The 24,023-nt window shown below is 36.3% G+C and overlaps 1 protein-coding gene across 15 annotated transcripts in view; it reads right to left on the reverse strand.

Moving 5' to 3' along the window:
* The window catches only part of Arb2a (ARB2 cotranscriptional regulator A), a 446,980-nt gene extending 423,766 nt beyond the window's left edge, over nt 1–23,214 (reverse strand). For 9 of the 15 annotated variants that reach the window (XM_040273175.2, XM_040273173.2, XM_040273174.2 and 6 more), the window contains exon 1: nt 23,029–23,169. Coding sequence is in view for 2 of the 15 variants with exons in the window: in XM_078044944.1 (XP_077901070.1) it covers nt 23,029–23,199 (171 nt within the window). In the remaining 13 variants the exon portion in view is untranslated. Of the gene's footprint in view, nt 1–1,455; nt 1,488–23,028 lie in introns of all 15 variants that reach the window. The other 6 variants (XM_040273167.2, XM_040273177.2, XM_040273164.2 and 3 more) reach the window with 6 other exon arrangements.
* Nucleotides 23,215–24,023: the final 809 nt, after the last annotated feature.

Genomic DNA, 24,023 nt, shown 5'->3' on the forward strand with positions numbered 1-24,023 from the left:
ATGTACAGCTATTACAGAAGGGAAGAGATCTTGTTGAAATGTTTTCGTTGATATGAACAACAAACTGTGTCATTTTCTTGCCCACAACTGTGCTAAATTTAGCCCTGAGCTGATATATGACTGTCTTTCTTGAAGCGAAACTTGTTTTTGGCAGATGACAATTTCTTTCCAGTTTCCAATTTGTGAAATAAAAATTTTTGAATCCTTAAAAAAAAAAAAAGGAAGCAAAACATACTATGAACAATAGCCAGATAGAAACACAGTGTTTAGAGAACATTTATACTCAAGCCATCATTCAAAAGGAAGCAATATACAATAAAAACAATAGACATGAGGAAACATAATATCACCTCATTATTAGCTGGGTCAGTGCATAAGAAAATAGCTTAGCACTTTGAAGAAAACTAGGTTGAAAAGTGGCTTTGGCCTGAGGCATAGGCAGAGCTTTCTATTTTTCCCAAGTTTAAATCTAATTTTAGGACCAGTAAACTGTAGGGAGGCATAAATAGAGTTGCAAAGAAAATGTAAAGAGAAGGCCCACAGGTGGATATATGATCTTTTAACATCTAATACCCAATCATATGGCCCAATGAAAGTAAAAGATTCTGATTAAATGAGGAACTTCTCAATGAAAAGAAAAACAGAAGAGAGAAAACATTCTCTTTTCAGATACTAGAATACTGAAATTTTCCCCTTCAGGTCAATATGTAAACAATCTGAACTGTTTTACTTATATAGACCTTAAATATGTTGTAGACATTGGCAAATTAGCTTATAAATGGGAATATGAAGAACCCCAAGATTCTACACTAAGTAATAGAGAAGCAGTTGAGTGAGGCAAATTCTAACATTTTCAACTATGGTTTTTCATTCCAATCACTTGATTCTCAAATGCCAGATAAACAGAATACAGTAGAAAACTCATGGACTAAACAGTAATGAAGCCTCTCCTGAAAATACAAATGAAAAGTCAGTTCCCAGAAAACAGAACTAAGAAAAACAATGAGTTAGAATTTAAAACCCCCTGATTCTTCTTCATAGCAATCTGACTTCTTAAGCAACATATGCAGGACGAACAGGTTACCAACATATTCAGAGTTCATTATGAAATAAATTAATGAACAAGGCCAAACAAATAGTAGATGCATTTATTCTATCCACATCTTAATTCTCCATTGTGTTTTAACTATTTATAGCCAATTATAAATAATACCTAAGCAGTTACTTACCAAATCATACCTTGAATCTGAGTCACTACATGAATTAAGAGAATTAAATGCGGATAATGTATGTAAAATGTAGTATTTTAGTGGCTTTGTTTAGTAATTTATGAACACTACCTTTCACCAGTGAACTGAGGAATTAAATGTAAATGGAGTACATAAACTATAGTATTTGATTGGCTTTGCACATAAATTTATTATAAAATAAATTTTAGACACATTAGTAACCTACCTATACTGTACATGATGCTTAGGACAGTCAGTCTGAAAAGAAAAAAAGAAAATTATCCCTATTTATATTTGATCTGTCTGTTTACATTTTTTAAAATCCCAGAGAAATTACCATACAACAATTAATGTTAATAAATTAATTTAATAATATTATAGTGTAAATAAAAAGGTAGATATACAAAAATCAATTTTATGTATATGTGTATACTAGAAAATATGGGGAAAATCCATTTACATACTCAAATAAAACCATAAACTATTTAGAAGTAAATTTAACAATCACATACAAGACTGCTACACTATAAACTACTCCATTACGAGAAACTGCAAATGTCCTAAATAAATATAAAGAAATGCCCTGCCATTCATGCATAGAAAAATTCATTGTTTTTCAGATAGATTCTTCCCAAATTGATCAAAAGATTCAACCCAACTTTCAATCAAAATCATAGCAAGCTATTGTACATACAGTGGTAATCTAATTCTAAAATTAATATACAAATATAGAAAACTCAGAATAACCAAAGATAATTTCATAACAACAAAGCATAAGATGTACCAAACTGCAAGACTTAACATACAGCCACAATAATCAAAAGTCTGGTATCAATAAAAAGATAAATATCAATGAAATAGAACAGAATCTAAAAATAGACCAACACATATAAAACCAATTATTTTTCCCCCAAAATAAGGCTATTCAACAAGAGGAAATAATTTTCAATAAAAAGGACTGATTCAAATGAATATATCTAGAAAAAGTAAGAGTCAATCCCAATCTCATGCCATAGAAAAATTAACTCAAAATGAAACACATATCTGAAAAAATAACACCCAGAACTATAGAATATTCAGAAGAAAACTTGGGATAAAATCTTTGTGACCTTAGAGTAGAAAAATATTTCTCAGTTGGAACAATGATTTAAAAAAAAAAACTCACAAATCATGAAAGAAAAAAGCTTGATAAGTTTTACCTTATTAAAAAATTTGTAAATACTCTTCAAAAAATAACATTAAGAAAACAAATAATAAATCACAGACTAGGATCAAGTATTTGAAATACATGCATCAGAATACAAAGACTAGTATCCAGATTATATAGGAACTGCTACAATTTACTACAACTAGATAAGACAACACAATTTCAAAATAGACAAAATTTTGAACACCTACTTCTCCAAAAGAAAAAAAAGACATACCAATAACCAAAAAGAAATTTCATCACCTATGTTCATATATGAATTCACCAACAGTATAATTCCACATCATGTTAAACCACAAGAATGGGATCCTAATTAGCATAAGTTAACTCCATGTATGTACCAGAGGTCCAAATACATTCTACTGTCACATATACTGTAAAAGGACATTTTAAAAAGGAATTCCATCAGAAAACATTTGTGAGAGAAATATTAAAAATTTTGATTTTGATGATACTGGATATTTGCCAAAACAGATCAGATGACACATTTTGTATACTACAATTTATTGTACTTCAATTACACCTTAATAAAGTTATAAAAGATAAAAGAAAGAAAACTTTTTAAACATATAAAGAAATGGTAGTTGGCATAATTAATTCCCTTTTCCTAAAATCTTTATAACAGTATCCATCCCGTGGAAAATGACAAATCATGTGCAGAAAAATGAGAAATATTTTTATTTCTAAGGAATTATTTATTTCATTTCAGCCAAACCTGGTAATTTATTATAAGAAATATTATAAGACACATGCAAATACAAAAATAAGCTAAATATCATTTGGTTATGAGTATAATCGTAACTTATTATTAAGGAATTATAAGACCATTAACTAGAAAAAAATAAATCTAAAATTTGAACCTTCAATCATACTTTCCAAATACATTAGAAATAGATTTCTAATGCTCTGACTCCAGTCAATTAAACAACATATGGTATTTCAGAAGACTTAAAAAGCCATAACATTAATGACCTTAATTGAATCAGTAGAATCAGCTACAGTTTGCTACCATTCACTTATTCATTCACTTAATGAAATGTATTGTTCCAAACATATCAGATTGTTTGACAGAGTGAAACAAAAAGGTAGTGGAGCATATGCTTAAAATAGCTAACTCTGAAGCCTGAATGTCTGTGCTTAAATTTTAACTTTATCATCTATTTAATACATTAACTAGGACAAGTTATTTCTTTGTAACTGTGAAGTAAAAGGTCAACTCAGAGGCTTAGAGTATTCAAACCCTCTACATTCCAAAGAAAGAACTGGCCCCATGACTAGTTTCTGGGTGTTAACTTATAAACCCTTGGAGTATCACACATGATAATTTTCTCTTTTTAACCAAAGCCTTGGACCATATTATATATTTTATTTTATTTTATTTTTTTTAGAGAGAGAGAGGGAGAGGGAGAGAGAGGGGGGGGGAGAGAGGGGGAGAGAGAGAGAGAGAGAGAGAGAGAGAGAGAAACTTTTTAATATTTATTTTTTAGTTTTCGGCGGACACAACATCTTTGTTGGTATGTGGTGCTGAGGATCGAACCCGGGCCACACGCATGCCAGGCGAGCGCGCTACTGCTTGAGCCACATCCTCAGCCGGTATAATTTATTTTAAAATGTGATTTACGGTAAACACCTATTTTTTGTTTATTTGAGATCCCATGACACACTATATCAATTTGACGTCTGAAGTGGCTGAAGATTGAGAATTTAAGGACAGTTTTGTGGACATTACATGCCCACGTGACTAACCCCATATAGAACTGAAGGCTAAGGGGAACTTCCCTGGTTGGTAACAATTTGCACTTATTGTCATAGTTCCTAGAAAAAATCAGCAATGACTCCATTGAGAGAACAATTGAAATCTCTTTCCATGTCCCCTTTAAATTCCACCCTCTTATACATCTTCTCTTTTTTGATTACTAATCTGTATCTTTCATTACAATAAGCCATAACTATGAATATAACACCTTTTTAGAATTCTGTGAGTCCTTCCTGAAAAAATCATCCAATATGAGGGAATCTTGAGGACCCTCAAGACAGTAACTTTGTTTCCACATATGAAAAATGCATTTAATATTAGTATTTACTTAAAATACTGTGGTAGAGCAAAATGGAAATTTCAGAAGTTTAAGAGCCAACAGGTTGTGGTTTTTCATGCTGAATCACAGTAGCTTTTCTTCTGATGTTTAACCATAGAAGCTTACAAAGGCTAACAGGTACCAGCAAAATATAACCACAGTAACAAAAGCAGGAAACAAAGCAATACGAACAGAATAATCCTCCTTTAGGCTAGTGCATTAAAAGTCCCTCAGCTATATGAGTTAAGAGTTCCTAGGTTGTTGACAAGATTGTACCCATATAAGGAATGTAGAATGCACCCTCCAATAGAATTGCACCAACTCCCTTGCCCTGGTGTACCCAAAATTTGCTTATGTATAAAAATAAAGCTATACTGCACTAAAGGTTCAGACGTGGGAATTATCCCTCAAGATCATGGTGCCACTAATAAAGTGTTGCTTCCAGATCTTGGTGTCCTGACTTTCATTTCCCACTACATTTCAGCTGTGAGAATCAGATGAGTTATGTATACAAAGGGCTTAGAAAATATCCAGCATATTATGTTTGCTCCTTCTCATGCTTCTAAAAACTAAGTAATCTTAAGCACTAACCAGCTTGATTTAATGAAAAGGCATTGAATAATTAAATTGCAATAGCTAAAAAATATACCTAATTTATAAAAGGAACAGAAAGTATAACTGCCTTCTTTCCTGTCCTCAAAACTGTCTTCATTTAGGCCCTATAATTTATTATCTTTTAATGTACTGCTGGACCATCCGCAGAACAGTATAATCCTTAAGAGATTCCCTAAGAAAAGTACAACTACTTCCATCACTTCCTGATCCAACTTTAAATTTCTTCAACATGATTCCACTCTTGGATCCATTCTCACACATGTCACCCAGATTTCCATAGCTATAAACTGGCAAAAGTCATCCAATTCCTTTGATGTATGATATACCTCCTTGTGGTTTATATTGTTTACGTCATTCACTGGAGCCTATTTAGATTCAAATATGATTATAGGTCTAGAAGCAATGCAAGGTGGCTGGAATTTGACAAGAGGATGATATGGTATTCTTTATAAGGCAACTACCCCAGGTGAGATTATTACAGGTTTTATAGAGAAGACTAACCACCTCAGATGAACAAAAAGTGCTATTTTAATGACAAAGGAAGATAAACATAATTTAAAGATTCAGCAAACCTATATTTAATGTGTCTATATACACCTATCACAATGGTCAAGGTCCCAGTCCTTCTTGCATAGTGGGGAATTTAAATTGAACTGTAATTCAGTCATAAACAAGAGTTGCTTTCCAGAAATTACAGTAATGCAACTACAAAATATAAGGGTTTCATTTAAGCTACAATAAATACAAATTTTGGTATCAAGAAGTGGTATGCTGTCATACCGAAAACCTAAAATATGAGAGTAGCTTCAGAACCAGGCATGATGCTCTCAAAATAGTGTCATAAAAAGATACTCTGAAGAACCTGTTAATAGAAGCCACATACTCTTTAATAATGCTGTCAGTGAAGACTTGGAAGAAAGTAAAGTAAACATAATTGCAAAGTGCAGAAAAAGGAGACCCTTGTTATTTAGTGGCAGAAATTTAGCAACATAATCCCATGCAGTTATATAAAAATAAGAAAATTTACCTAAAGAAATTATTGTTCTAGCTAAAGATATTTCAGATCAGAGATCTGTATACCTGTTTTCTTTTGATGCTAATAATAAAATGTGGGAAATGAGAAATAAACTAAACAAAAGGCTGTTAAACAAAACGGTGGCAAAACTTGTTCTGCAAAAGACAATCAAGAGAATGAGAAGACAAGCTTCCAATTCTGACAAGGATGTGGGGGGAAAGGTGCTCTTATATATTGTTCATGAGACACTTTAAAAAGCACTAGGGACAGTCCTCAAAAGATTAAGAATGTATCCAAGGAGTGGGTTAGCTGTGTCATATGGTATAGGACCCTGGCATTTCTCCAAAAGAACTAAAATCAACATACTTCAGTGACACATACATAATGATGTTTACAATAGAACAATTCACAATAGCCTAGGTATCCATCAATGGACAAATGGATAAAGAAAATGTGGTATATACACACAGGGGAGTTTTACTCAGCCATAATGAAGAATGAAATTATATTGTTTGCTGGTAAATGGATGGAAGTGAACAGTATCACATTAGATGAAACAAGTCAGACTCAGAAAGTCAAGAGTAAAATGTTTCCTCTCATATGTGGAAGGTAGAGAACGGAAAAAAAAAGTGTGGGGGGGCAGGGTATCTCACAAAAGCAGAAGATCAATAGAGTAGAGGAAGGGGACTGGGGGAGGGAAGATGGGAGAAAAAGGAAAGGTACTAGGGAATGAGATAAACTGAAATATGTTATGTGCATGTACAAATATGGCATAATGAATCCCAATAATGTGTATAAGCATAAATACATTAATTTTAAAAATCCTAACTCTTCCCCGCCCGCCTGGCTCTGGGAATGGCCCCACCCACATGGCAAAAGGCCCCCGCCAGCCCGGCTCAAGAGGCAACGTGAAGGGACTCTAACCAAGCCTTTATGAAATAGCGAACTGGGAACTAAAACCAGAGATTGAGTCAGACCAGAGACAAGCCAGTCCCACCCCTCCCTTCGGACACTCCAGCAAGGAGCCAGGGGCCCGCCATAGCAGAGGGGGGAAGTCACCAAAGTTCGGCCAACGAGATTCCTTCCCAGGGGAATCTACTTTAGCAGGTGTGTGACTTCCACCCATATCAGATACAAACAACCGGGAAACTTCAAAAATCTCTCCGTGGATGTGACTGTAAGGGCCAAGGGACTCCCGACCCCCAACTCCCCCTACTGCCAGTGAAGTGGGCGTGACTGTAGGGGCGGAGGGAAGCAGAGAAGACTCCCCACCCCCAACTCCCCCAACCGCCAACTGAGAGGGCATGACGGTAGGGGCGGAGGGAAACAGAGGACACTCCAGACCCCCAACTCCTCCTACTGCCAGCGGAGTGGTCGTGATTGTAGGGACTGAGGGAAGCAGAGGGGATCCTCAAACCCCAGCTCCCATTACCACCAGTGGCGACACCAAAGGTCTTAGCCGCCAGCTTCCGAGGGCGTGCCCACCAAAGGGGTCAGGAAAAATTAAACTATTGACTCCCAGACCACAGATCCACAGCACTAGGGCTTAGATGAATGACAGAGAGAGTGCTCAGTCGTTCGGGAAATAGGGCACACAGTGGGGCTGAAAGTGTAACCAGACCCTTGGGGAACCGTCTCCCGTGAGCAGGACCTGGCTGGCTGGCAGGAGGAAGGGAGGGAGGGGCCGTAGAAGTGAAACAGCTCTGGACCAACAGGATTGAGAGACTCCCAGGAGCCGTCTTACAGGGATTGCTGTCGACATATTGAGGGCAAAACTCAGCTCGGAGGACACAGCTCTGCCTACGGGAAGAGAAGAAAATGGATCTCTAAGACCTAATTTTATTTCTTATTTTATTTTATTTTTTCTCTCCCTTTTTCCCTCTTTCTTTCCCCTTTCAAGTTTTATTGTTCTTTCCATTCTCCTCTATGCTCTCTATCTCCCTCTCCTTCTTTCTTTTCAAGAGCACCTTCCTTCCCCTTCCCCCCAACTTTCATCCCAAGCATTACGTCCTCCATTATGTGTAATTGTCTAAATGCAAATAGGTGAATGTTTCGAGGCCCTCTATAAGGTTCCTAAATATCTACCTACTACCAACACCCTGATCCAATCGACGGTTAGTATCCCCCATCAGTAGAGCAACCTTCTAAAGTAGCCAAGACATACTAACCCTCATACCATCATAGCACCTAACCTAACCTAAAGTCCTAAGAACAAACAACAAATCACTATATGCATACAGAATCCGGAAGCCCTTTATAAATTGAATGAATCAGCTCTAAAGTACAATAAAGCCCAACATCTCTAGACATAATCTCCCACCACAAAGGAGAGACAACAGAGATATACAAAGCCAAAACAAATGTATAGGAGAAAGCAAAAACAGCAGTCAAACAGAGCTGGAAAATAACGTGAACAATATGAAAAACAAGGGAAAAAAGGATTACAGATAATGCAGGACAACTTAAATCCACAGGAGGACCTAGAAGCATCAGAAACATGGACAGGGAAAGAAATCAAGGAATACCTAACTCAGATGAAACGGAATATTAGACAAGACATGAGACAGCAAGTCCAAGCATTGAAAGTATATTTTGAAAACGAACTAAACAAACAAATTCAAACTGCAAAGAACGGGCTTTATCAGGAGATAGAGATCTTAAAAAAAAAAAACAAACAGTAATCCTAGAAATGCCAGAAACCATAACCCAGATTAAAAACTCTAACGAGAATATTACAAATAGACTAGATCAAGTAGAAGTCAGAACATCAGATAAACTAAAAAGTTTTTTCTCAGCAAGAGAAACAATAAGAGAGGTAAATAGGGAACCTACATCCTGGGAACAAATTTTTACTCCTCACACTTCAGATAGAGCCCTAATATCCAGAATATACAAAGAACTCAAAAAATTAAACAATAAGATAACAAATAACCCTATCAACAAATGGGCCAAGGACCTGAACAGACACTTCTCAGAGGAGGACATACAATCAATCAATAAGTATATGAAAAAATGCTCACCATCTCTAGCAGTCAGAGAAATGCAAATCAAAACCACCCTAAGATACCATCTCACTCCAGTAAGATTGGCAGCCATTATGAAGTCAAGCAACAATAAGTGCTGGCGAGGATGTGGGGAAAAGGGTACACTTGTACATTGCTGGTGGGACTGAAAATTGGTGCGGCCAATATGGAAAGCAGTATGGAGATTTCTGGGAAAGCTGGGAATGGAACCACCATTTGACCCAGCTATCACCCTTCTCGGTCTATTCCCTGAGGACCTTAAAAGAGCATACTATAGGGATACTGCCACATCAATGATCATAGCAGCACAATTCACAATAGCTAGACTCTGGAATCAACCTAGATGCCCTTCAATAGATGAATGGATAAAAAAAATGTGGCATCTATACACAAAGGAGTATTATGCAGCACTAAAAAACGACAAAATCATGGAATTTGCAGGAAATGGATGACATTAGAGCAGATGATGCTAAGTGAAGCTAGCCAATCCCTAAAAAAACAAATGCAGAATGTCTTCTTTGATATAAGGGGGTGACTCAAAACAGAGCAGGGAGGAAGAGCATGAGAAGAAGATTACCATTAAACAGAGATGAGTGGGGGGGAGAGAAAGGGAGAGAGAAGGGAAACTGTATGGAAATGGAAGGAGACCCTCATTGTTACACAAAATTACATATAAGAGTTTGTGAGGGGAAAGGGGAAAAAAAACAAGGGAGAGAATTGAATAACAGCAGATGGGGTAGAGAGGGAAGATGAGAGGGAAGGGGAGGGGGGATAGTAGGGAATAGGAAAGGTAGCAGAATACAACAGTCACTAATATGGCATTATGTAAAAATGTGGATGTGTAACCGATGTGATTTTTCAACTTGTATTTGGGGTAAAAATGGGAGTTCATAACCCACTTGAATCAAATGCATGAAAGATGATATGTCATGAGCTTTGTAATGTTTTGAACAACCAATAAAAAAAAAAAAAATCCTAACTCTTTATTTACTGATAGTAATGCAAAATGGTTCAGCCACTTTGGAAAACAGTTCATCAGTTTCTCACAAAATTAAACACATTCTTACTGTATGATCAAGAAATCATGCTCATTGGTATTTATCCAAAGGAGTAGAAAACATGTACACACAAAAATCTACACATAATGCTTATACTGGCTTTATTCATGATACCAAAACATAAACTAACCAAAATGTCTTTCAAGTGAGTGAATAAATTACAGTCTATCCAGACAATAAATTATTATTCAATGTTACAAAAAATAAGAAAGCTCCATTGCTATGGTTCAAATGTTCCCTCTAAAACTTGTGTTAAAATTTAATTGCCACTGTAAAAGTATTAAAAGGTGGGCCATTTATGGCATGATTAGGTCATGAGGACTTTGTCCTCATTAATGGATCATCATAGCAAGTCACTTAAAACAAGAGTGGGTTTGTCATAAGTTCAGCACCCTCTTTTCCTATCTATCTCACACATGCTCATCTGCCCTTCTCCCATGTTATGAAGTAGCAAGAAGACCCTTACCAGATACAGACCTACAATCTCGGACTTCCTTGTCTCTAGAAGTTTGAGCCAAATAAAATTTTAATGTTTCCCATTTACTTATTCTGTGGTATTGTATTATAACTGTGGAAAATGGACTCAGACCACTATCAAGCAATGAAATGACATAGAAGAATCTTATGTATGTATTATCAAACAAAAGAAACCAACCTGGAAAATCTACAAATTTAATGATTACAACTACATTATATTCTAGAAAAGGCAAATTATGAAGACAGTAACAAGATAGGTGGTCACTACAGACAGATTAAGGAGAGGGATTTACGGACAAAAGAGTGAAACTATTCTGTATATACTATGATGGTTTATACATTGGTCAAAACTCTTAGAATGTACATTACCAAGAATCTTTACCAGTGTGAACTACAGACTTTGAGTGCTGTGTCAATATAGGTTTACTGATTTTAACAAATTTATTACTCTGGTCCAGGAGGCTGATAGTGGGGAGGTTATATTTGTATCGGGGCAGAAGGATACTGACAGTGTGGGAGGTCATACATGCCTAGGTCCTGGAATATATGACTTTCTTGTATTTTCCACTCAAGTTTGCTGTGAACCCAGAAGTGCTTAAAAATTAAAAATATTTTTTTTAAATTTCTCTTCAAAGACCCAATTATGCTAAAATTAAGAAATAGAGTTCTGAGCAAAGATCAAATCCAGGGCATAACTAAGAAAGCATGATCCAAAAATGAAGCTGAATATAACTCCATCTTTTGTTAAAACAAAAGTAATAAATGTGGTACCTCACAGTACTAGTCAGACAAAAATCCTTCTAAAGAGAGGATTTTAATGATTGCTATATGGTCCCTCCAAAATTTATATGCTAAAATCTAATCCTCAATGTGTCAGTATTAAGAAGTGGAGACTTTGGAAGAATTATAGGTTATAAGGGTGAAGCCCTCATGAATGGAATTAGTATGCTTCAAAAAAAGAGGCCTGAGGGTATTTTGTCATGTGAGTCCACAGCAAGATGATGCCATTTATGAGGAATAGGCTCTCAACAGACAACCAAATCTCTTGATGCCTTGGATTTGTACTTCCCAGACTCCAGAACTGTGCGTTGTAAATTTCTATTGTTTATAAATTACCTAGTCTAAGTCATTCTTAGAGCTTCTAGGAAGCTTAAGGGTATTGTTCCTCAGCATTCTGAAGAGTCAAATGTATTCAAAGAAATGTGTATGTGTGGCTTTTGTTTAAATTATGTGTTATGATTTGGACCCCCAAAAGCTCATGCTAGTAAATACAGGAATGTTCAAAGGCAAAATGATTTGATTATGAAGACTGTAACCTAATCGGTGATTTGACTTATTAGATGAATTAATAATTTGAATGGATTACTGGGTGGTAACTACAGGCAGGTAGGGGATGCTATATGAAGTAGATCATGGGGGGCGTGTCCTTGAGAATTATACTTTGACCCTAGCTTCTCGCTCTTTACTCCCACCCCTCTGTACCTCCTGGCTGCCATGAACTGAGCAGCTTTCTTCTACCACACCCTTCCGCCATGATATTCTGCCTCACCTCAAGACCAGAGCAATGAAGCCAGCTGACCATGCACTGCACCTTTGAAACCATGATTCCAAAATGAAAATTTCCCTCTATGCTATTCCAGTCAGGTATTTTGGCCACAGTGACACAAAATAGACTAACACACTTAGGTATCTTGATAGCATTCATAGAACATATAAAAAGTTTATTTAAAAATTAACATGTTTGGTATTTTAATACATTTGGTATTTTAAAAAGTTAAGAACTTAAATGATGAGAAGCCTTTGGACTTAAAAATTCTACTGTCAGTAAGCAGGTTGAGGAACTACTCATATACAAATGCCTGGTCTTTCATGAAAAAAGAAATAGACAAAATCAGTAGTACAGAAGAAGGTAAGACTGAAAACCATAGAGAATTAATCCCAAGCTTGAGAACTAATCAAGAAATTCCCAATACAGAATGTTCCCAACTTAACAATGCTTCAATTTAGAATATTTTGACCTTACAATAGTGCAAAACTGATATGTATTTAATAGAAACATATTTGGAATTTTGAATCTTGATCTTTTCCCATGCAAGCAGTACATGGTTCCATACTCTTGCAATATGGGATAGCAGCCATGAGCTGCAGTTTTCAGTCAGCCATGTCATCACAAGGAAAAACAACCATGACTCTGCAATGTACAGAGATGCTAAGCTATGATTTTGGTAAATTAGGTATATCAAATACATTTTCTAGTTAACAATATTTTTAACTCACAAAGGGTTTATTCTGCCATAGCTCCATCAAAAGTCAAGGAGCATCTTTATTTGCCTATTTGGATTTCAGAATTGCTGTGAAACAGACACCTTTGTGCCTCCTATTTTTCTTCATTAGAAGCAAAACTGCTTATAGCAGAATTCTGTTTTCTTGGGTTCTTTATTTATCTATTTGGCATCTGTTCACAGGAACAATTATATAATCAATATTAACCATATTTTCTTTTCTGTACTCTTGATGTTCTGACATTTAAGGGTCTTATGGACCCTGAAAGAAGCTGCCCCTCCAAGGGTTAATTCATAATAACAATAACAATATGATATAATGATAACAACATGCAAATACCTCCTTAGCTAACTCACACTCACCAAACCAATATTTTTTCTTCTTTAAATCATCCCAGGACCAAAGACTAGGCAACTAGAAATCAATCCTACAACCCAAAGCCCACCAGAAATATTTAAACCAGACAATCATAAGCTGTTTACTCTGCCCTTCCTTTCCAAAAGAAACCCCAATAAAGGCTGTGATCCTGAGCACTTTACTTTATCCTGCTTCTGCTTCCTGACCAAAACCTGGCATTCCTCCTTTGACTCTATACGAGAAGCCATGTCTCTCATCTCTAGAGAACTGTGAGCACTATTTCAGTGGGTTGTTACCCAGTCACCTTAACAAATTAAGACACAGGCACAAAATAGGCAGTTATCCTAAACTTGTCCCACCATTGTACATCGAGTGCTTAGAAAACAGGGAGGCAAGTGGAAAAGAACTGTAATCAAAGAGCTGTACTTAAGGAACTACATCCAAGGAAACTTAGTCACACCTGGATGATGAGACTCTAGACTTTGAAATAATATAGTAATAGGATAAGACAAATAAGGATATTGGGAAGCATTGGGCATATTCTGCATGTGAGAGGTCATGAATCACTGGGGAATGGAGGGTAGACTGTGGTAGTCTCCAAAATGTCTCCCAATGAGCCCTACCTCCTGGTAGTCATACCCTCATGTAGTTTCCTCCCACATCATACCTGAGTTGGTCTGTGTAACCAATAGCAAACAGAAAAGTGATAAGATGATTCTCCAGAGATACATGTTATAAAAGGTCATAACATTAATATTGGTGCTTTCTCCTTTTTGTCTCTCAGATCACTTTTTCTGGAAAGTCACGTTGTGAGCAGCCCTATTAAGAGGTCCATATGGTAAGTAACTGAAGCTTCCCACTAACAGCCACATGATAATGCTTGGAAATGGATCCTATAAACCCAAATCACAAATGACTGCAGCCCTAGATGAAACCTTAACTATAACTTTATCAGAGATCCTGAACCAAAACTACCTAGCAAAGCAGATCCTAGATTTCTGACCCTAAGAAACTATGTGAGATAATAAATGCTGCTTCTGCTTTTAAGCTGCTAAATTTGGAGGTAATTTATTACACAGCAATATACAACACATATTTAAATCCCCAGTGAACCAGTGAATGTCACTTAGGCTCCCAGCTTCATTAGTTTTCATCATCACTGAATTGCCTAGTGACTTCCCACTTCAGCAATAATTGATTTTCCATGTAAGGAAGGAGGTTCCTCTGGATTCACTAAAATAAGAGTTAACAGTCTTTGGATTTAAAAATAATGAAAAATTAGTTCATATAGTTCAATATTTTCAGTAAAAATGATTGGCCTGGCTGAAAATCTTTCTTCATTTTGAGTAAGAAAACAAAAAATAAGATGAGAAACCTTACATTTTTAATTAAACCAGTTTAAAACACAAACACATATGCTTGTTTTGATAAAAATAATTATACATGTTTCTTGTTGAGCAAAAATATTCAGAATAAATAGGGTTGTTTTAAATAGTTTGTTTTCAGTTATAAAACTGAAATGTCTGGTTTCTTAGCAGTCCTTGTAGTATTCCTAATGCAAATAAAATTTTCACCATCACTATCACATAGTTTCAAAATAATGAATCATTACCTATAAACAATAATACTCTAATAACAACCACCTGTCAAATACATTATCATAAAATGACTTTATATATCAGCCACCAAGAAAAAAGTAGGCAAAGACTCTGTAAGAACAGGGCGCAGATCAAAAATTCTTTGATGCTGGAGGAAAGATGTCCAAATGATCTCCATTTAAATCAATTTTGTTTGGTCATAGAGCCAAACCTAGAGACAATCTGCTTAAAGTTCAGGCCAGAGTCCAACCCACAGGAGAGAACAATGCCTTGACAGCAGATAAAAGGAATATATTGGAAAACAAAGAGGAAAAGACTCAAATTTAAATTTATAGAATAAACTACTACTTCAAAAGGGCATCTGCACTGAATGCCATACTCCAAGCACTGAGGTATATAGAATGAATTTAAAAAATAAAGAAAGAAAGGATGCAATAAAGCCACAAAGGGGTAAAGACAATTCATGCTAAGGTTTGTAAAGTGCAGGAATCAAAAATTTGAATGCCAGGCTGTGGTTGTGGTCAGTGGACAAGCTCTTGCCTAGCACGTGTGAGGCACTGAGTTCAACTCTCAGCACTAAATAAATAAATAAATAAATAAATGCATTGCGTTCATTTATAACTAAAAAAACAATTTAAAAAATTGAATGCCTACAGGTATCAGAAAATTAATAGTAAAATGTATGCAATGAGACCCTATAATCAGAAGCTTATCCAGTATGAATAGTGGAAACTACAATATACTATAAAATAAAGCATATCCAACTACTGCCGTGTAGAGTAAAGTCCTCGTATGACTAAAACTTCATGTTTTTCAGGAGAAACCAAAAACAGGGATTTTTACTTGAATTTGTTGGAAACTAATTTTTTTAAAATTTAAGATTATATAGGCTTACTTAACCTGTAGCATGTCCAATTTGCAAACTCTATGCTATGCAATATTATGGAATATAATTGTCTAGTACTCTCCTATATAGCTCAACAACATCTAGGGGAAAACTATATACATGAATAATAACAAGAAGACTACAATTATTCAACAGATTAATAATTCCTTGAAACTAGAATAAGGTCAAAAGTATTTTCCAAAACCAAGCTTACATATCTACTTCTACTTCTTCAACAAATGGCTTATACTGGCACAAGTAATAAACACCTCTTCAAACAACATGGTTTAAAAAAACAAACTTTTAAATACAATAAAATTATTTACCTTGGCTCCTGGGCCTTTGAGAGATATAGATAGATAGATTAGATAGATTAGATAGATAGATAGATAGATAGATAGATAGATAGATAGATACACACACAAACCATGTGTATCAATATTTGGACACCATGGTCCCGATATATCATTACAGGCTAAATATTTCTTATCCAAAATGCTTAGGACTCAAAGTATTTTAAATTTTGGAGTTTGGAGGATTTGGGGACATTCTGGTATACTTTACGTAAGAAGCACCCCTAATCCCAATTCAAAATTTGAAACTAAGTTCTGGGTTTCACACTCTAAGATACCATCTCACTCCAGTAAGAATGGCAGCCATTATGAAGTCAAACAATAACAAGTGCTGGCAAGGATGTGGGGAAAAGGGTACACTTGTACATTGCTGGTGGGACTGCAAATTGGTTCAACCAATTTGGAAAGCAGTATGGAGATTCCTTGGAAAGCTGGGGATGGAACCACCATCTGACCCAGCTATTCCCCTTCTCGGACTATACCTAGAAGATCTAAAAAGAGCATATAACAGGGACACAGCTACATCAATGTTCATAGCAGCACAATTCACAATAGCTAGACTGTGGAACAACCTAGATGCCCTTCAATAGATGAATGGATTAAAAAATGAGGCATTTATAAACAATGGAATATTACTCAGCACTAAAAAATAACAAAATCATGGCATTTGCAGGGAAATGGATGGCATTAGAGCAGATTATGCTAAGTGAAGCTAGCCAATCCCTAAAAAACAAATGCAGAATGTCTTCTTTGATATAAGGGGGCGACTCAAAACAGAGCAGGGAGGAAGAGCATGAGAAGAAGATTACCATTAAATAGGGACGAGAGGTGCGTGGAAATGGAAGAGAGAAGGGGAATTGCAAGGAGGATGGTAGGAGACCCTCACTGTTATGCAAAATTACATATAAGATGGTGAGAGGGGGAAGAAAAAAGAGAGAGAGAGAAACGTGTCACAGTAGATTAGGTAGAAAGAGGTGATGGGAGGGGAGAGAGGGGCGGATAGGAAGGGTAGCAGAATACAATAGACACTAGTATGGCCTTATGTATAAACGTGGCTGTATAACCAATGTGATCCTGCAATCTGTACACGTGGAAAAATAAGATTACGTACCCCATTTGAACCAAATGTATGATATGTCAAGATCATTGTAATGTTTTGAGCAACTAATAAAAAATTTTAAAAAATTAAAATTAAAAAAAAGTTCTGGGTTTCAGAAAACTTGAGATTGTGGATTTTTATTTATTTTTTTATTATTTCTTACATACATGACAATAGTGGAGTGTATTACATTCATATTTTTTTTTTGCAAATAAGAGATATTCCAGAACAGTTGAGATTTTGGATTTTTGAATTAGAGAAATAATGTGCTATCTAGGATTAACTCCAATATCGCTACTTCATTTCCATTACTTGCAAATACAAGTCTTATTTTTGTGTTCTTCATTTTTCTTTATTCCACATTTTCTTCACAACTTACTAGTAAATTTCTAAAATATTATTCCACATATCAAGAGCCATACATAAAAACCTTAATACAATGTTACTAGTTCAAGTACTACTTAGTTCCCAAAACACTTGGAATATCTTCTATTTGTCCCAGGTTTTTCTCCCTATTTTAACCTGGAAAGATATCTACTAAAACACTCTTAGCATGCCTAAAAAAAACCAGTAGGAACACATACACACACACAATCAATCAATCAATCAATTATGAATGAATATCTATTAATTATATGCCAGTTCTATTAAATACTTCTCTGCTTATTATGTCTAATTGAAACCTCTGTTAATTCTAAAGCCTTAGGAGTACCTCCACTGTGGCTAGTTAAGGGCAAAAATTATCTAAATATATTCCCAATGATGTAGCTCCTTAAATCCTTGATAAATCTTATTCTAAGGTTAATATCCTCAATTAAGCTATTTTCATAATGTAAGGAGGGGATGGGGGGGGGAAGTGCACTATGTTCCTCATGCATAACATAGTATACTATTTTTCCATCCTCTTTCCTTTTTATTTTCTTCTACTTTCATGAATCTTGACTTTTTATTCAGATACTGTTGATGATAAGCATTCTAAAAGTCTTCACTCAGGCCTTCCTAATTCATTTCTTCTTTCAAATTTGTGAAAAATTATGGATGACTCAAGAGCCCATCAAACTATTCACTTTTCAAACATTAGATCTTATAGTTGAAAAATAATTTAGACATCATTTTCCAAAGTACATGTATGAAGACATGAATTGGTGTCAACACACTTTATATACAACCAGAGAAATGAAAAATCATGCTGTATACATGTAATAAGAATTGTAATGCATTCCATTGTCATTTATCTTTTTTAAAAAATCAATTAAAAAGAAAAATAATTTTCTTTAATTTGATACTCTTCCCTCTACATCCACTGGGCAATAGTATCACTACAACAGCTATTCATAGCAGTTCCAGTCACTCAAAACTGAGCAGTGGCCTTGTCCCTGAGGCACTGGGCAATAGATCAGAAGCACCTACAACCCACAAAACCAAGGAGGCCCAACCCTTGAAACCCAGAAGGAACTAGCCATAAGCCTTGGGCTTATGGTGGCAATGTTGATCTCTTGGGTCACTTTTCCCTTTTCTTAAAAAATAACAAATAATAGATAGTCACAGCCTTCCTTCATTCCATCCCATTTTCTGATTCCTTTAGTCCTAGCAGTATTTTGCTTGTTTGACATTATCTCTACTCCTGGCTTTTGCTGAAATGGCCAATTAAGTCCAAGAGTTGCACCCAGGATCTCTTTATCAAATGAATGCTCAACCACATCTTTAAGTATTTGCTTCAGAAGAAGCTTTTTCTCCTTTTTACAATATGAATAGGCTAAGAACTTTCTAAATTTTCAAGTGCGGATTCCTTTGTGCTTAATAGTTTCCTCTTCAATTCATCTCTCTTCTCCCACATTTTACTATAAGCAGTCAGGGAAAACCAAGCCACTCCTTCACCATTTCACTTAAAATTCTCCCTAGCTAAATGACCAATTTCATCACTCGAAAGCTCTTTCCACAAAACACTATAACACAGTTCAGCTAAGTTCTTTGCTACTTTGTGATTAAGACTTCTTTTCTTCCAGTTTTCAATAACTCTTCTTCACTTTCATCTGGGACCACTCCAAAATGAACTCTAATGTCCATATTTCTACCAACATCCTGTTCATAATTATTAATGTATTCTCTAAGAAGATAACTCCTATTACCTTTCTGAGCCCTGACCAGAAATGCCTTTAGTAATTCTATCAATAGTCCCTTCATTGAAACACAAGCTTCGTCTAGCATACACCTTAAAACTCCTTTAGTCTCTATCCATTTTCCAGTTCTAAAGATAACTTTGAAATGTTTAAGTCCATGTTACAGCAGCACCCCAATTCATGGTATCAAAATCTGCATCTGCTAAGGCTAAGTTTGGAGTTATTGCAGATACCTGATCTACATACAATTGAAGAGTTGTACAGTTAACTGTAACTTATATAGTTAACTGTAAAACTAGTATAATTAGTTTCTTAGAGTATAATTTTAAAAAAAGAAACACCAAAACATGGTGTTTGCCTTCTTAAAATGCAATCGACTCCTTAAAAACCTACCAAATAAATGTCACAAAGAATTATTAAAATCAGGTCTTAAAGTAAATTAACAGCACTCTGAAAAAGATCTATCAATGGCCAAAAGGCACATGAAAAGATGCTTAACATCACCAATCATAAAGGGAATACAAATTGAAACCACAGATACTTCTTTACACTCATGAGAATACATGTTTGGTGAGAAAGTGAAATTTTGAAATGTTGGTGAAGATTTGGAGAAATCAGAACACCTGTGTACTTCTGGTGGGAATGTAAACGGAGGTAGCTGTTGTAAACAGTATGGTAATCCTCAAAAAATTAAAACATAGAATTATGTGTTAGTCAATTTTCCAATATTATAACAAATACTGAAATAATCAACTTATAAAGAAAAAGGTTTATTTTGGCTCACAGTTTTAGAGGTTTCAGTCCATGATTGATTGGCTCCATTGTTTTTAAGTATGGCAGGGCAGGACACCGTATGGGGAGCACATGGCAGAACAAAACCTCTCAACTCAGAACAGGGAGCAAACAAAGAGGAATAAGGGGCTGCAGTCTTCCTATACCTTCAAGATCACCACTTCAATGACCTAAAGTCTCCCGCTGGTACCCACCTCTTAAGATTCCACCACTTCCCAATAATGCCTCCCTAAGGACCACCTTTAAAACATGAACCTTTGGAAAATATTTAAGATCCAAACTGTAGCAAATTACCATTATAACCTAGCAATATTACTTTTGAGTAGACAATCAACAGGAATGAAGCAGAGACTTGAACTTGTTTGCACTCATAGCAGCATTATTTACAATAGCCTAAAGGTGGAAGCAACCCAAATATCCATAGCTGAATGAATACAGGGAAAAAAAAGTGGTATGTGCACATAATGATTATTATATTCATCCTTTAAAATGACATTCCAACACGTGTAATATCTTGTATGAAACTTGGAAGACATTACTCTAAGTGAAATAAGCCAGTCATAAAAGGACAAATATTGTATAACTGCACTTATGTGAGTTATGTAAAGTAGTCAAATTCATAGACACAGAAAGTATGCTGGTAAAGTTTCCAAGGCTAAGGGTAGTCAAGAATGAGGAGTTAGTGTTTCATGGGTACAGAGATTCAGTTGAGGAAGATTTTTAAATTCTGTAAATGAATGGTAGTGATGGTTGCAAATAACAATGTAAATGTATATAACGTTACTAAAAGTACAATTAAAATGCTGGGTGCAGTGGTTCATGCCAATACTCCCAGCAGCTCAGGAAGTTGAAGCAGGAGGGTCACAAGTTCAAGGCCAGCCTCAGCAATTTAGCAAGGCACTTAGCAACTCAGTGAGACTCTATCTCTAAATAAAATACAAAAAAAGGATGGGGATGTGGCCCAGTAGTTAGGACCAAAGGGTTCAATCCCAGGTACCAAAAAGAAAAAAAAGGATTAAAATGGTAAAATTTATGTTATGTGTATTTTACTATGATTAAAAAAAAAAGATAACTGAAAAGTAAAGCTGACAAGGGGCAGGAGTACCTGCTACTTAGTATCAATGACTACTAGGCAAACCCAATCTGACAAAAACAAAGACAAAACACCATTTACAACACCATTTACTCAACTTGAGTAAATGGTGTTTAATATTGTTTATAACTCAATAGGTAGCATGAAAACATCTCTACATGCCTACCTAGAGTCTCCTCATAGAGCTTTGCTGGAGAAAGCTAAGAAAGCTACACTATCAATAAATAAAATCTCTCACATACACACAAAAAATCATTGATAAATATTCCTTCCCAAGATTTTTAAACCCTGATGCCTATATCCTTGATATTTCAATTTATACCAAAATTCATGTTTTACACCTTGGTGGTGGCCTAAAACACTTGTCCCCTGCATACCTGCAGAGCTCATTCCCTGACTTCATTCAGATCTCTTCTCAAATGCCCCTTTATAAGAGACTGAACTTAAGCATCCTATCTAAAATAGCATCCTCCATCATTCCTGCTACCCTTACTTGCTCTATTTTTTGTTTCATAGCTCTTCTACTTGTTAAGAATGTAAGCTCCAGGAGCACAAGGACTTTCTCTGTTGTTCACTACTGTCTTCTCAGCACCTGGACCACTACCTGGCACACTGAAAGTAGCCAGTAAATATTTGACAAGTGAATGAATAGATAGATGTTCACAACTTCATACATCACATTTCCTTCTTGGCCTAAGTACTATTCCACCATCCACAAGTGTTGTAATAGCACACAGCTTCAATGCCATCAGAGTATCCTTAGTTCTTCAATGCTTGAAAGGAAGGAACACATCATTTAAAAGTCAGAAAGAAGGCTGAAACCAGCACATAGACCTTGAGACCTTAGTTAAGCACATCAAAAAGTACTCTCTAGCTCGGTTTCTAAATAGGCAAAATGAATATGGAATATCTGTTCCTTCACAAGGAGGGAAAAAGAATAAGGATAAACAATATACCTCTGACACTGCTTTAAGGCAAAAACAAACCATGTACTGTATAACAAACATCACATTACACCCATTTTGATAAACACTGTCAGGCACTTGCAGATGAAAACCACAGAATATCTCTTCTAAAACTGTTCTGAGGACTTCGGAGGAAAAGAAGAAATGTAATAACACAGCTTATCCTTAAAAACAATCAAAATATAAGTAGTCAGTTACTTGGGCCAAAATATAGACACCTTGAAACACCAGAAGAGTATGTTAATACCTGGATGAGATAATTTCTCTCCCTGGATGAGGGAGAGAAAATACTGCTTCCAAAATATACATAACTTTATTTCACAGTCAAAAGTATTCCACAAAGAATTCATATTGCATCCCAGTGAGACATCACACTTTAATCTCTCTGAAATCAATGACTACCTGGTAAAGCATTGGCAGCTGACAACATTTATTGCTAAAAACAAAATCTTCAACCAGAGAACTGCAATACCTGTCCTGCCAAGTAAGGAAGGAGGGCCCATTATTCTACAGTCCCACAACCTCATAAGCTCAGCTTTAAAGCAAGTCATCTAGGGAACACACTCCTCCAGCGTGGAGAGTGGAAATGGCAGGGGAAGTGGCCCATTAGCGGGGTTCTGGGCTCACATCAGAGATGTCCCCTGTTAATGAAGCATGATATCTGACAGCCTCAGACCTCAGGGCCAGCTATCCCCGCCCGACACAGATCCAGGCCAACCCCCACTTCGGATTCAACCCGGGCCTGCCCCCGGGAGCTCAGACCCTCCAGGACGACGTTCCTACCTGAGCTCTGCCCCCAGCTACAGGGCTGAGGGGGGAGGCGGGAGGAGGCGTGGCCTTCCAGCTCGCTAGTCGAACTCCCTCGTGCGGTTGTTGTGACTTTCCCTCTCGGGATCCGCGCCCCGACCAAGTTCGAGTTGCACTTCCGGGGTCCACAGGAGCCTGAAACGTCATTGCGCACGCGACGGCGGCAAGGCGACAACCCGGAAATGGGCTGGGCGTGGTCGCCGGGTCGGTTCCTGTGGCGCTTTGGTGGGATGAGAGGGAGACAGGCCCGTGGGAATTAAAGTGTTGGAGGCCAGTGTTCGTCCTTCCTTTTGAAGACTACGTGTGTAAACTTGGAAGACGGGACCTTCCTAAAGCTTAGTTCTACAAACGGATTTTTTAAAACTTTTCTGGGTGTTTCCTTATTCCCCATACCCCCATTCATGGTTTACCAGGGTTTATACTGCTCATTCAACTCTAGAAAAGACGGGAGCTGGAATTTTGGAAGATTACATTTACCTCTCCAGGCGCGTACAATAGGAAGTTAATACTAGCATTCTAATGACAAAGTTTTCTTCGTACCACACTTGACACACGTGAGAATCTAAGGATTTTGATGGAACAGATTTGAAAGTTCACTGTCTTAAGAGTAAATCCAGGATAAGCAATTAGTGGATGGCGGGTAACTGATTAAATTTTACATGGTACTGTCAGTACATTTACTTATTCCACAATTGTTATTTTAATAAGGCTTAACAAACCAGGTGCTGGGGACACAGATGAGGGCAGCTAAGGGGAAGGAAGGACTGGTCACTGAAGAGTGAGTCGCCATTTATAATATTCAGAGAATTGTCCTTTAAAATATTCTCAACCATAAACAATGCCTGTCATGAAATACTCAATAAATATTGATTGATTGAATGGCCACAGTGTTATGTATTAAACAAATTTAGTAGCTTATGTAACAAAAGGATTGGGAGTTGGAAGGACGGGGTGTTAATGCGAGAAGGAAT

The sequence above is a fragment of the Ictidomys tridecemlineatus genome, chromosome 1 (genome assembly GCF_052094955.1).
Source record: "Ictidomys tridecemlineatus isolate mIctTri1 chromosome 1, mIctTri1.hap1, whole genome shotgun sequence".
Lineage (NCBI taxonomy): Eukaryota > Metazoa > Chordata > Mammalia > Rodentia > Sciuridae > Ictidomys > Ictidomys tridecemlineatus.